General features: G+C 43.4%; 1 protein-coding gene across 8 annotated transcripts in view; it reads right to left on the bottom strand.

Annotated features, from left to right (window-relative positions):
- Window positions 1–15,549, bottom strand: part of LOC123610674 (amyloid beta precursor protein) — a 278,796-nt gene that overhangs the window by 191,265 nt on the left and 71,982 nt on the right. For all 8 annotated transcript variants that reach the window (XM_045501571.1, XM_045501578.1, XM_045501576.1 and 5 more), the window contains exon 3: window positions 921–1,050. In XM_045501571.1, coding sequence (XP_045357527.1) covers window positions 921–1,050 — 130 coding nt within the window. The remainder of the gene's footprint in view (window positions 1–920; window positions 1,051–15,549) is intronic.

The following is a 15,549-nucleotide window of genomic DNA, read 5'->3' as shown; positions in this document are numbered from 1 at the left end:
ATATCAACTAGGAAGAGACTAATAACCAAGTCAGATTAAATAGGGAGTGTGACAGTGTTTCCAGAGGAAAAAAGTCAGACATCACATTAAACAGCTCAGTTCTTAAAATAGAAGGGGGAAGTAAAATTTGAGGTTTGTGCAAGAAGCACCCAGTTAAACCTTAGTGATCTAACTGGGTCCTCCAGTTTGATAGAAGCAGAAAAAAAGAGTTTGCCAACTCTACTGTCCCAACTACAGCCAGGAGGAATAATCAAGTTGTCTCAGGAAAAGAGGTTTTAAGAAATGAGCAGAATGGAGGAGCTTCGCGTATCATCTTCTCTTCTATGGAGTCAGGAGACAAAACACACACGGCCCCAATTCTCCAAGTCTAGACAGTTAGCGTGCATGAGAATCACCTATGGGATTTGGTAAAATGAAAATTCCTGGGCCCCGCCCCCAGGTCTTTTCATTCAGCAGTTATGGAATCGGTCCAAGAATTTGTCATTTGAATAAACATATTAGGTAAATTCATTCTGAGGCAGGGAGTTCGGAAATATTGCTCCTGTGTTGACACCTTAATAGTCTAAAATACAGTCCAATATAGAGTGGCAGAAAGAAACTGCGTATTAGATTTAATTAAAACATCCTTCTTGGGCGCCTGGGTGGCTCAGTTGGTTAAGTGTCCGGCTTCGGCTCAGGTCATGATCTCCTGGTTTGTGGGTTCGAGACCCACATTGAGCTCTGTGCTGACAGCTGAGAACCCAGAGCCCGCTTTGGAGTCTATGCCTCCCTCTCTGTCCCTGCCCCTCCCCAACTTGAGCGTGCGTGCGTGTATGCACTCTCTCTCTCTAAAATAGACATTAAACAAACAAACAACATCCTTCTTTTTCACCCCCAAAGTCCAAAACAATCCGCGGCAGTTACGCGGCTGGCCAGCTCACCTAAGCAGCGGTAGGGAATCACAATGCGGGCGTGGGTCTTGCATTGCTTGTGGCCCCTCTTGCACCAGTTCTGGATGGTCACTGGTTGGTTGGCTTCCACCACGTTGGTGATCTGCAGTTCAGGGTAGACCTGGGGGAGCACACAAGAAGGACAAACTGTGAAGCAGACAAACCGTGAAACTGTGCACACACCCGATCCATGGTTGCTGTTCGAAGGCACCGCGATCTCCGGCGTTCGCGCGAGCCTCGAACATTCAGGGTAGAGAAAAAGATGTAAGTGACAAGAACCTAATCGTTCCATTCAAAATATCAAATGACGTGACTTTTATAAAATCTTCCTGCACCCATTCGGGCTTAAGATACTTTTTTTTTTCCCCAGGGAAGATAAAACAGAAACAGAAGGGGACCCTCTAATAAGTACAGGGTTATCTTAATGCAAAATACACTGGTATGAGAATGATATTCTGTAATGCCCTAAATAAATGTTACAGTACAGGGGCGCCTGGGTGGCTCAGTCCGTTGAGCAGCTGACTTCGGCTCAGGTCATGATCTCCCAGTTCTGGAGTTCAAGTCCCACATTGGGCTCTCTGCTATCAGTGCACAGCCCGCTTCAAATCCTCTGTCCCCTTCTCTCTCTGCCCCTCCTCTGGGCTTGCTCACTCTCTCTCAAAAATAAACATTAAAAAAAAAAATGTTACAGTAGATACCTCTGGGAATATTACCATTACTTCAATTCAACCCAACCCTATTTTGTTAATTAAGCAAACATTTTACATATAGGATTTGACACATAGCAAGATTTCCATATAAAAACCCTTCTCTTTATTCAATGTAATTTTATATAAAAATAATTTATCAAACAGTTATCATGGGTGTCATTTAGATAAAGAATTGCATTCAGGAATCTCTTCCCTTGAGAACTAACTACAGCCTTTCGGTTTGATCATTGATCTCTGTAATCATGGTGTTTCCTGAGCACTTGGAATAAAATGTGAAAACTTGGTCAACTGTATGTGTGAAATACCAGATCACTTCTATTAATAATAGAGTAGAGACTTGAAAAGACTAGAATAGACTAGAATAGAGTAGAGACTTGAAAAGTAGAGACTTGAAAGAAAAAAAAAAACACCATAAAAATGTATTTCCCAAATAGGCTTTCCCTTGCATGAATCTTGTACTTCTCCAGGGTTGCTAATGTCCTAAAGACAATAAAGAGAGAAAAGCCTAAGACAACTGAGGTGATCAGCAAACGAATGCTTATAATGATGGACCGTGAAATCTAAACTGGGAATATGAAGGTGGGATACTGTGGTAGGATTCCTTCCCTAAGGAAAGAAAAAAAGAAAAAAAAAAAAAAAACAGAAAAAAAGGAAAAACAACAACCTCAAGGCAACCTGGCTATAGGCTTAGTGACAACATCCCTCATGACCTTGTAACGCGAAATCACTTAATCAGACCACATGTTTGTGTGTTACCATATATGGAAGACGAAGAAGTAGGCAAATATAGAAGAAACTACACCACGTGGCGTTTGGGGGGCTCAGTTCTTCGGGTACGACCCCAACTAAACCATGCCGATAGGAGTAAAGTTGCTTCCTGGAAAGAAAAGCCTCCGTGTCACGACTCTCTGTGAGAGAATCCTGCTACGATACCTGCTCCCAAGGCTGTAGTATCAGTGAGTCCCGGTGCGTGCTACAGAATTTTGGCATAAAGGTACCGAAGCAAGTGCGGTGGTTGGAATTGGTACTTGCAGCATCAGAGCGCTGAGATTACGACTTTGGAGGAGGGACGTTACGAGTAATTTCAAAGAGTACAATCCGGCCATGGGAGGGAATGGCTGACGGCAAGATCACTGGCGGAATGAAAGATCAAGGAACTGGGGGCACTGGAATCGCGGAAGGGCCGTCGAGGTTGACATGGTTTGGGTGAAAGCCAAGAGCTAAACCCTTCGAAGATGGGGGGGGGGGGAGGGGGAATGCCACTGAGGCATCCAGAGGACTCCAACAGACAGAACAGAAAGGTGATCTAGGTCGCACGCATGCGCCTTACGTGTGGGGCAGGGGGGCGTTCACGGGGAAGAGGGGAAACATGGTTCAGAAGTGAAAACGAGGAGGAAGGAGAGGAAGGAGGCCATCCCCCCCTGTAGGCACAGCGCTAGGAGGGCTGTGGGGGAAGAACTTCTACCAGGGGGAGCAGTGCTTGTGGGGGAGAACTAGGTTTCCAAGCAAGAAGATAACACCCGCAGCGTGGGCTATGGGTATGGGGAATTTTCCTTTTGATTGTCAGTGACGTTTGGAAAGAACCGGCCATGATCCCATCTTCGTTTGAACTTGTTATTTTGTTCACGGTGGGCTTTTGGGATTAATTTTGATTTTTAAAATACTGAGTTACAATATTATCTGGCTCCTGAGTGCCTCACTCACCGCACTCTAGTCCCAGCCCCGAGATAAATCAGTCAAAAAATAAATAGGTAAAGGAACAAGAACAGATTAAAAAAACCGTGGTACTTCCAGACAACGCGTTATCCAGCGTCAAACAGAAACGAACTACCAAGCCACGAAAAGACCTGGAGGAGCCTTAGTGCATATTACGAAGGGAAAGAAGTCAATCTGAAAATGCTCCATACTGTAGGATTCCAACTATAGACATTCTGGAAAAGGCAAAGCCATGGAGACAGTAAAAAGGATTAGTGGTAACCAGGAGTCAGGGAAAGGGAAGGCTGAAGAGGAGAAACACAGAGGATTTTTAGGGCTGTGAAATTATTCTATATGATACTATAATAGTGAGTATGGGGGCGCCTGGGTGGCGCAGTCGGTTAAGCGTCCGACTTCAGCCAGGTCACGATCTCGCGGTCCGTGAGTTCGAGCCCCGCGTCAGGCTCTGGGCTGATGGCTCGGAGCCTGGAGCCTGTTTCCGATTCTGTGTCTCCCTCTCTCTCTGCCCCTCCCCTGTTCATGCTCTGTCTCTCTCTGTCCCAAAAATAAATAAACGTTGGAAAAAAAAAATTAAAAAAAAAAATAGTATGTGTCATAATACATTTGTCCAAACCTATAGAATGTACAAGACCAAGAGCTAACCCTAACGTAAACCCTGGGCTCTGGGTGATTACGATGTCAGGGTAAATTCATCAACTGGAACAAATGTACCACTGGTGGGGGGTGTGGTTGATGGGATGATGAAGAGGGGGGACAGAGGACACATAAGAAATCCCTGGGCCACCTTCTCAATTTTGCCGTGAACCTGAAACTACTCTAAAATATAAAGTGTATTTTTTAAACAATTAAAAAGGGGCGCCTGAGTGGCTCCGTCGGTTAAGCGTCCGACTTCAGCCCAGGTCATGATCTCGCAGTTCGTGGGTTCAAGCCCCAGGTCGGGCTCTGCTCTGACAGCTCAGAGCCTGGAGCCTGCTTCGGATTGTCTCCCTCTCTCTCTGCCCCTCTCCCACTCACAGTCATGTTTCTCTCTCAAAAATAAATAAACATTAAAAAAAATAAAACCCAATAAGGCACTGATCTGTGTACTGTGGGATACACTGGTAGAGGTATGTGCTATGAGAACACACACAAAAAAGGGGATCTAAATCAGAATCCTGGGGTGGGTACCGAGGAAGTTACTTTTCAAAAACACTGCCAGTAATTCAGCTCCAAATGGAAACAGCCACCTTCCCTTTATTTTTTTTTGTTCTTAAGTACCTTAACACCTCGATGCATGCATTTCAGTCACAGATAATGCTCAACCTGAAAATGCCACTAAAAATTTAATATCCCCATGGCTTTCTTCCATACAATGAACGGTAAAGTGGCTCTTTGTACAGGAATGTAATTCTCCCACCACTCTTCCTTGTTTATTAGGTCACAAAAGTACAGCACTCATGAGTCATAAACTCTATGACACTAGAGAGTTTGCCCTGAGGGACATGATTTTATGCGCCTTAAAGTGTGAGTTACTACATTTTTCTTAAGGGCTTCTGGCCACTTCACAGAAATACTACCCTGCTGAGAATTTTCTCCCGAGCTTTCCGTCTGTGGCAGGCACAGATAAGTCACATTGTTTTCTTTTTAATTCCAAACCACCACCGCCACCACCAACAACGATTAATTCCAAACCACCACCGCCACCACCACCAACGACAAAACATTTGCAGGGTGCAAATTGATAAGGAGGAAAGGAAGACTCTCTCATCATGCTGCACAGCATCTTCAGTTTACAATAGTAATCTCTGGGCAACAGAGCAGTAACTTACTCAGTTGGTAATTGTCCAGCAGACAGAGTTGCATACTGACAAAATAAAATCAGCGAAGACAAGGCTTCTCCCCAAGATCACTAGAGCTTCAGAAAGTGATAAACACAGAATTTACTTCCAGTTCCGACCATGCAACATAGGACACATGTGTTACTTCCTGTGCTTCAACTTCTCTCTCCAGAATGCCGACAATGAACATGTTAATATGCAAGCGGATGACGAGATGAGAAACCTCGAACTGCATGAATTCCACACACAGTCTGCAGAAGTAAGTTCAACCTGAATCACCTATTTTTCAGAGACAAGGAGTTACGAATTTGGATCTGCCAGATAATAAAAATTTGCTGTTCTGAAATCAAGAGGTTTTTATTTTATTTTGTCTTATCTTATTTTATTTTATTTATTTTACTTTATTTTATTTTTTTATTTATTTGTTATTGTTTTGTTTGTAAATGTTTATTTATTTATTTTGAGAGAGAGAGACAGCACGATTGACGGAGGGGTAGAGACAGAGAGAGAGGGACAGAGAGACAGAGAGACAGAGAGAGAGAGAGAGAGAGAGAGAGAGAGAATCCCAAGCAGGCTCCATGCTCATTGCAGAGCCCAATGCAGGGCTTGAACTCACAACCACAAGATCACAACCTGAGCCGATATCAAGAGTCAGAGCCCCCCCCCCGCCACACCCCAAAATCAGGAGGTTTATTTTGAAAGAGGGAGAAACATCAACAAGACAGGTAACAAAATTTCTTTGGAAGCACACAGAAAGCCCCAGGAAGTCCAAGCAATTACCACATGCCACACAAGCCCCCACTCAGAAAACAAAAACAAAACAATACAATGGAAAAAAAAATAACAGTTTCTGACCAAAAATTCAAGTACTAGACACCTAGTTTTTTATTAAGCAGCTTCAGCAGGTGCCCAGAGATAACCATTTTATACTGAAAAAAAACCAGCATAGCTCACAGGGTTAGGCAAGAATAAATATTAAAGTAATTAGACACACAAATGTATTCGTGGCTAGTTAAGTCCCTGACTTTTCACCATAATTAATTATAAGCACCGGTTCAATGTTCTATATTTTCTTTGTGGCATCTCAAACCTTAACATAAAAGAAATAAGGGTATCTGAGTTCCTCTGCAAGTTTCCAACACATGCAATGCATGTGCTAACACAACAGCATTACTAATGTGCTTCTGCAGGATTAGCAAATGAACTTTTTATGTAGCTCCCTTCATTTCTTTAAAAAATTTTGTTTTTCTTATTTTAGAGAGAGTGTGTGTGTGTGTGTGAGCGAGGGAGTGGGGAGAGAGAGACAGAGAGGGAGAGAGAGGGAGAGAGAATCTTAAGCAGGCTCCCTAGTCAGTGTGGAGCTCGATGTGGGGCTCGATGACCCATGCATGACCTGGGTATCATGAGCTGAACCGAAATCAAGAGTCGGATGCTCAATCGACTAAGCAGGTGCCCTGGCCCCCTTCTTTTCTAAAATGCTTCCTGTTGTTCCCAAATAGGAGCAACAATTTTCTTGATTAATAAAAACATTTAGGTGACCAGAGCTACATGAATCAATTTTTAAAGCAGAAGCAAATCTAGACCTGTGTCAGTTACTGGCGAAGGAAACTGTCCTCCGTGCCTCTAAATCTTCCTAAATGACAGCTGCCCAGAACAATCGCTGTACAAATACGCACAGTATGCTCTAAACACACGCCTACATAAGACCCTTTCACCATACTGCAGATGCCCAAGTCTGTTAGGGTTCCCCCACGTCGACAAACTTCCCCCACTCGCGGTGTAATCCAATGTTAATCCCTCTCTCCCACTTCAGGAATGCTTTATGGTATTTATCACAGTGTGCCTCTCTTTTGTGTTAAGTACATATGTATACCGCCTTCCCAGGGCAAAAGCACTTTCCTGAAGGGCAGGAAACACAATATGGCGCCCCGTAGCCTCCCTCCGGTTCTCCATGTTCATTACCTTCGGTTTAGGGCTCTGGGGAGGCTGCCCACCCCCTCCCGCTCTCTGCGGTGCTCCAGCCCGCAGCCTTCTGAAGGAGTCCTCATTAGTGGCCGTGTTGTAACTCTGTGGCTCTGTCCCTGTAGCTAATGAGAATCCCAGGAAAGCAAACTGCAAATCGTATTCTCTTCCTCCAGCGCTCTGAATGAACACCTATGAGGTCTGGCTACATAGGGGACCACCCCTGGCTGGCAGGCAGGCCAGATGAATCATCGTCAGAGACGGCGCACATCTCAAGACCTGCGAGTGAAGGAGAATAAGGCATCTGGAAGCAGCAGCGGGCTGCCGGATGAAGCAGGAAGATGTGCGCGCAGGGAGAGAGCTGAGCGAGGCAGGCACACGAGGCGGAGACAGACGGACAAGACAGAGGGGCAGACAGGGGCTGCCAGTTGCCCACAACTCCAAGAACGCACGGCATACCTCTAACTCCAGGGGCCCCTCCTACAAGCCCCCATTTTTAAACATAAGCTCCTCTGCTGCCTTTATTTTCCTTCCAATTGAACACACCCAAGGAAAAGGCCCAGCTCAAATGCTGGCTCACCAAAAACAGAAAACAAAAAACAAAGAAACAAACAAAAACCCCACAAAACCCTCCCTGATCCCTTCAATCTCTGCATCCAGAGCATTTTATCTGACCATTTTCATCTGATCGCTTACCACTTTCTACCTTCTGTGACACTTATGGGTCTTTCTGCCCTATTAGAATACACATTCCTCGAAGGCAGGGACAACAGGATTCATCTTTGTGTTCCCTTCACTGTGGCCAACAATGGGACAGCACAGCAAGTGCCTGACAGATACTTAATGGATATTTACTTATATCTATTATATATAATTACCCTGCTTAAGTTCAAAATCCATGAATTATAGGGAAATTCAGGATATTTTCAACTCCCATCAGGTATTAGCAATGTGTCTCTTAAAATAATCTCAACAGTATACTATTACAGTTGGACAATGAGCATTTGAGAAAAATAAGCATCTCACTGCCCTCCAATATTGTTCTGCCACGTGTGATGTGACAACTTATATAAATAATAGCCTCAGATAAGAGGCAGTATGTGGGGCGCCTGGGTGGCTCAGTCGGTTAAGCGTCCGACTTCGGCTCGGGTCATGATCTCGCGGTCCGTGAGTTCGAGCCCCGCGTCAGGCTCTGTGCTGACAGCTCAGAGCCTGGAGCCTGTTTCAGATTCTGTGTCTCCCTCTCTCTCTCTGACCCTCCCGCGTTCATGCTCTGTCTCTCTCTGTCTCAAAAATAAATAAACAAAAAAATATATATTATTAAAAAAAATAAATAAACTTAAAAAAAAAGAGGCAGTACATTAATGTTAATAAATACAAAGTGAGAGAAGATGCACAGCAAGAATTAGAAGTCAGGCTCTTACTTAGACACTTTGGTTCTAGGAACCTGAAAAGCGGCCTACCCTCCAGGCCATAGAAATAGGTTTTATCTTTGAAAGCATATGTTATCAGTACATAAATTATTATTATTACTTTTTTAAAGAGACTTGAGGGGGCACCTGCGTGGCTCAGTTGGTTAAGCGTCTGACTTCGGCTCAGGTCATGATCTTGCGGTTTGTGGGTTCCAGCTCCACATCGGGTTCTGTGCTGACAGCTCAGAGCCTGGAACCTGCTTCAGATTCTGTGTCTCCCTCTCTCTCTGCCCCTCCCCCACTCATGCTGTCTCTCTCAAAAATAAATAAACGTTAAAAAAAATTTAATAAAAAAATAAAAAAAAGAGTTGAAGCAATTCAAAAAATCAAAAGCCAGAAGAGAAGAGTAAAAACAATCTTAGATCCACGTTAGAACGTGATATGGTAGCCTAAGTGTTTTTCCTCATTATCGAAAAATACCTTAAGACCTGGTCACCATCAGAACATTCTCATTCTACATTTTAAAAACCTAAAGTCTCTCTTTCTCTATCAAAACTGGAAACATATTAATAATATTAATATTGACATGATTAATATATTAATCCAAAGATAAGTTAAAGAAATTTTTTTAATGTTTATTTATTTTTGACAGAGAGAGAGAGAGAGACAGAGCATGAGCAGGGGAGGGGCAGAGAGAGAGGGAGACACAGAATCTGAAATAAGCTCCAGGCTCTTAGCTGTCTGCACAGAGGCCAACGCGGAACTCGAACTCTCAGACAGCGAGATCATGACCTGAGCCGAAGTCAGATGCTCAACCGACTGAGCCACCCAGGCGCCCCTAAAGATAACTTTTCAGTTGTCAAGTACATAAAGCTAGAAAAGACACTGATAATATATTTTTTAAAGTTTATTAAAGTATAAGATTAGAAAGTAAGAATAGAGGAAAGCTCTCTTTATAGAGAGGGGACATTGGAAAGTGAATGCCCTGACATTGATGATATTTAAGAAGGCCAAGAACATGCTGTTACATATACAATATATAAAAATACTTCATGTATCTTTATATTATTTATTATAATATGTAATATAAATTATTATATGTCATTTACATATATATCTTATGTATATATTTTATATTTATATATCTGACCTATGTTACCAGAGCCCTGCAGAACTTTCTTCTATTTCCAACATTTAAAGCAAAGAGGGGAACTCTCCAAGTCCCTTCTGCAAACAGGCCCCCAGGACAAATGATTAATGCCGAAAGTCCTGTTGACAAGACAGCTAAATTCCAAGTGATCAAGGATATTCAAAACCACAAAATCAAATGCAGCTAGGGAAAAGCTGAAAACAGAATTAACGGTCATAATAAAAAGAACTGCTACAAATTCTGAACATAAATGGCCTACTGTTCTTCTAGCCTATTAAATTTTGACATAAATTTATAACCAAATTCCCAAAGATATTTCTTTTTGGAAAAAAAAATGCTAGAAAGTAGGTAACATTACTTAATAAAATTATGTTTTAAATATATTAAGTATGAAGTCAACAAATAACAGGATGCTTCGGTTTGTCTTAAATCCATTTACAGCTCTGCCAAGGGGACAAGCAACATATCTGCTCGAGGGGCTGGCCAAACATAATGCAGACCTTGAAGGAGGCAGGAAAGAGCACGTGCATTCCAGACTCCCCCAGAAACCAGAGTGACTAGATTCTATCATTACTGCAGTTGAGTGACAGGCACCTGGGGCATCCGGTATACCATTCTTTCTGCTTTTATATGCACTTGAAATTTTGAATTAAAGGTAAAACAACAACAACAACAACAACAACAACAACAACAACAACACTAGTCCAGTGGAAACAGAGTCCAATTTCTACATCTACAAGTGAAAAACAAAGATCCAAACGGCATATGCACGAATGCAGTGGGCATGTATACACATGAAACAAAGACTTGGAGACAGTCTCTCAGGAGTGCTGATGCATATGGGCACATGCACCCCAATGTTTGTAGCAGCACTTTCAACAGTAGCCAAGTTATGGAAAGAGCCTAAATGTCCACCAACTGATAAATGGATAAAGAAGATGTGGTTTATATGTACAATGGAATACTAATTGGCAATGAGAAAGACTGAAATCTGGCCATTTGCAGCAACGTGGATGGTTCGAACTGGAGGGTTTTATGCTAAGTGAAATAAGTCAGGCAGAGAAAGACAGATACCATATGTTTTCACTCACATGTGGATCTTGAGAAACTTAACAGGAGACCATCGGGGAGGGAGGGGAGGGGGAAAAAAAGTTACAGAGAGGGAGGCACACCATAAGAGACTCTTAAGGACTGGGAACAAACTGAGGGTTGAGGGGGGTGGGTGGGTGACAGGGGAGAGTGGGTGATGGGCATGGAGGAGGGCGTTTGTTGGCGTGAACGCTGAGTGTTGTATGGAAACCAGTTTAACAATAAACTCTATTAAAAAAAAAAAAAGAAACAAAGAATCGGAAACTCCATGGCAAAGTGGTAGGGAGGTAAACAGGAGACACTTTCATGTGAAAGCTTTTACATACCAAGTTCCTTTTCAAAGAACATATCCAAGAGGAGACTAAGAAAAACACAGTAATGATTTCCTACGTGCCAGAGTCACTGCAAAGGTTTTACGTGCAGCTGAGAGCCTGCCATCCTCAGCAACTGCTCCGTTTCACAGATCAAACTGATGGAGCCAGTCATCCACTACCGAAGTCAGTGCCATTTCTGAGCACTCAGAGTGCATTAATTCTAAGTTTAAAATAAGTTTTACGCTTCAGTATGTAAGCCAAAACAAAGCATGTCCCAGACAATACATTTCTGTCTCTGGATTAAATGTACTTATTTTTCCTTTTAAAGTCTTCCGAAATACAAAGAAAAAGCCTATAAAACTGCTCTCCCCTCTAATTCTTTTAATAATGCTAGGGATATTGGGAACACAAGATCTAATTTAATTGAGAAAGAACTGGAAACCGAAAACGGTCTCCGCTTATGGTGTAACAAGGTGCTAAGGGGCAGCATACAGCTGATGAAACATGAGTGAAACAATGGGAGGTGAGAGTGGCACTGCGTTTTCACAACGACGACCTTATGCAAAAGCCAGGGATGTAAAATGCAGGGCACCAGCCTATTTCCCAATAATCTGGCCCAAGTCTGCTTTCGACACTGGACGTACATATATTGTTATATACATACACTCATATTCAGGGTTGGAAAATATTGTCAAAGAACTTTGTTCAATGCATAAGGAACAAGTCTTACTCCAGAAGTGCTGAGTGCAGGAACAGATGGGGCAGGGAGAATTACTAAAATAGACGATTGTGAAAACATAATCAGATATGTATGCATATAACCTAGATTCTCATTCTTTGTCAGTTTACGGCTATTTTTTAAAATACCCAAACTATACAGCTTTATTTGACGATTATACCTCTGAAAAGAGAAAAAAATATGCTACAGGAAAAGACTTCCAGCATATCAATTAATGACATATGAAATACACAAGTCCACAGTATTACTACGTACATAAAAGTACACAGTATTATCTATAACCTTACAGAATATAGTATTATACTACAAAATTACATAGTATGCCTGCAAATGTGTAATAATTACCCATTTAAGAAAGTGCTACGTGAGAACAAGGACAAAAGTTAAATCAAACGTTAATTTGATTAAATGACAAATGCGTTTAAAAAAAAAAAAATCCTAACTTGGTAGCATCTCTTTTATTTAGCTCTAAACCCTATGGTTTGTGCAAACAATCCTTACAAGTATACAAGCCATTAATGCATAAAACATATCCGTTCTCATAGACAGGCGGCCCGGATGCCTCTATTAGAAAACTGTCTGACCTCACATGAATTTTTGGATCTTTCAAATACTGAAACCACAAAGCATCTGCACCTGTAATTTGTGGACCCATTTTAAGTCTACAGGGGTGGATGGAGCACAAAGCAAAATAATAATAACGGCCAAGAACCTGCCACAGCTTTACCACTTCACTGTGTATGCAGCACGTCCTCAAACCTGGTCAGATTAAAAGAATCACACGTGATGCTTGTGTGTTTAACTTCATTTTAATTCCACGCTATTGCAGAATCAAGGGTGAAGAATAATTCTTGCCTGGGAAACCCACGTTTGGTGACACGTTTTATAGAAGGAAGCCCGGCAAGGGAAATGGTTTTGTTCAACTTATCAAACAGGCAGATTTTGTTTTGTTTGGTGATCCTGTTAATTTGCAGACAAAACAGCTGTTCGTTTAGAGAAAGAAAATTAAAAAAAAACAAAACAAAACAAAACAGGGAACACATGTTGTTAGCTGTGGTTAACACTTAGGAAAAAGAGAGGATAACCCATAATTGAACTGAAGAGATTACAAGCACAGCCATATTCACCTGACTTTCCCAGCGGGGAATCTCTGCCCCTGCTTGAGGCTGAACCTGTTCCAGACCCCCCCTCCAGAGAGACCTGCTCCCAGGTGAGTCAACCCCCTGCTCTCAGGCCTACCTTACAAAAGGTGCTCTGACTGGTAGGGATCCAGAGGACAGCAGGGCCTAGGTTTTCATTTCTCTCCTTAAAGAAGGAGTAATAATGGTGGGGCTTGTATAATCTCTCATCTAACGAATGGTATTTAACTTGAACAGCCCACACCTGTAGGTTCCTATCACACAGCGAGGACACGCTCTAAGACTGGTTAGGCAGCTTTTCCTGGACCGTTCAGGTGTCGAGAGAGCAAAGGCTGGATTTGAAAGGTCTGTCCGGTGAAGCCCATGTTCCCCTTTCCTGGCACTTGACCCCTAGGGCTCCCTTATTGTATGATCTTCTCCACACCAGGATGATCCTTTACCTTTTCACGCTGACCTCTGGAACATCTGAATCCCCTTCTCTTCCTAATCCAACCTACCCTCGGATACCGGCCAAGTTTTCTTTTTTTTTCACGTTTATTTATTTTTGAGACAGAGCATGAACGGGGGAGAGGCAGAGAGAGAGGGAGACACAGAATCTGAAGCAGGCTCCAGGCTCCGAGCCGTCAGCCCAGAGCCCGACTCAGGGCTCGAACTCATGGACCGCGAGATCGTGACCTGAGTCGAAGTCAGACGCTTAACCGACTGAGCCACCCAGGCGCCCCATGGCCAAGTTTTCTAAAAGCATCTTGACCGAAGAACACTCATGCTGAAAAACAACCCCCCAGCGCTTATTTCCAGAATTAGACCTGAAATCCCCAGATTTCGAATCAAAACCTTCTACTTTCCAATTTTCTGAATTCTCCATTTATCCAGTTGTATATTTATAAGCGACTTAAGGAGCCAAGCATGGTGTCTCGCCTCTCAGCCACACATGACACAAAATCCGACCCTGAACAGCACTCTGTAAATATTGGCTGAATTTGCCTGAATTAACTTTGGGAAGGAACGAGATTCTTTATTACACTTGCAATTAAAAAAAAAATTTATACATTGATTTATTTTTGAGAGACAGAGAGACAGAGCGCAAGTGGGGGAGGGGCAGAGAGAGAAGGAGACACAGAATCAGAAGCAGGCTCCAGGCTCCGAGCTGTCAGCACAGAGCCCGACACGGGGCTTGAACCCACAAACCGTGAGATCATGAACTGAGCTGAAGTCGGAGATGCTTAACCGACTGAGCCACCCAGGTGCCCCTACACTTCCAATTTTTTATTCTCCCATCCCGAAGCCTTTGGTTTAAGTAAAATAATGTTGTTGTTGTTGTTGTTGTTGTTGTTGTTGTTTTAATCTTACTTCATTCAAAAGAAAAACAGGACAATAAAATCTAAAAATTGCAATAGTTGTTGTAGGCTTCGCTGTATATTTCAAGGCGAGTATGATCCTATGTCTGCTCTATTTATAAGACTCCTAGTTCCTTAGAACAATCTAACGGTTGGGGTAATGTAACAGTTCATTAAGGCAAGTGGCCACTTTAGGCTGTTAAATGATGAATAATTTATACAGTTAGTTTCAAGTTGCTTCCGTGATGGTGGCACTTTCTGTGTCTAGCAGAGAACAGAGGAAAGGTCCTGCTTTCCACCACAGGACCACAGAGGAAAGTAATAATTGAGCGAGTATCTGTTGTGGTCAGCAACCCTTGCGGACGAACCAGCCCAAAACACGGTAGCTTCAAACAATAAGCATTTCTTAGCTCGCACCGTTTCTGTGGGTCTGGAATCGGGGAATGATATGGACGTTTATGAGGGCGCTGTTAAGATGTTGGCCACGGTTACACGAAGGCTCCACTTGGCTATGGGAAGCACCTCCAGGAGGTCCATTTTCGTGCCTGACAAGCCAGTGCCGGCTGTGGGCAGCAGGCTTGAGTTCCTCACCACACGTACATCTCCATGGTGCTGCCTGAGGGGTGCCGGGAAGGCGGCAGAGTCGGGGGACCCTAAGCTCACCCCGCCCCACGCTTACGACTAGATAACCACTCACGCCCAAGTCACATCCCCACGATACGGCAGCTGGCTTTACTGTAGCAAGTATGCAAGGTGGAAGTCACGGGTCTTCGCGACCTACCCTCAAAAGTCACACGCCATCATTCCTGTGATGTCCTCCTGGTTGCGGGTGTCAGCCCCGCAGAGTGTAGGAAAAGACTAGGCACAGGAGTGAGTGCAAGTTCCGCTGGAAGGCAGCTGGGAGGCTAGCTAGCTACCACGTAATCATTCAGAATTCCTCACTATTCTGCGGGTTAACCGGGCAATTCTCCACAGGGTGCTGCCGGCCAGACTACTGCAAGGAAGGCCGCAAGGATGAACCAGGCCTTGCGTGCACAGTGGTAAATGGTACCACTCTCTGTTGTCTCTGCGTCAATGGACGCTGATCCCATCATGAGGCCCCACCCTCACGATCTCATCTAGTCCTAATTAGCTTCCAAAGGCCCTACCTCCAAATACCATCACCTTGGATGTTAGGGCTTCAACATATGAAATTGGGGCGGGGGGGGGGGTGGGAGGACATAAACATTCAGTGC

Source organism: Leopardus geoffroyi, chromosome C2 (assembly GCF_018350155.1).
Source record: "Leopardus geoffroyi isolate Oge1 chromosome C2, O.geoffroyi_Oge1_pat1.0, whole genome shotgun sequence".
In the NCBI taxonomy this organism is placed as follows: Eukaryota; Metazoa; Chordata; class Mammalia; order Carnivora; family Felidae; genus Leopardus; species Leopardus geoffroyi.
Note: the sequence above shows the minus strand (reverse complement) of the source record. Positions and strands in the feature narration are given on the sequence as shown.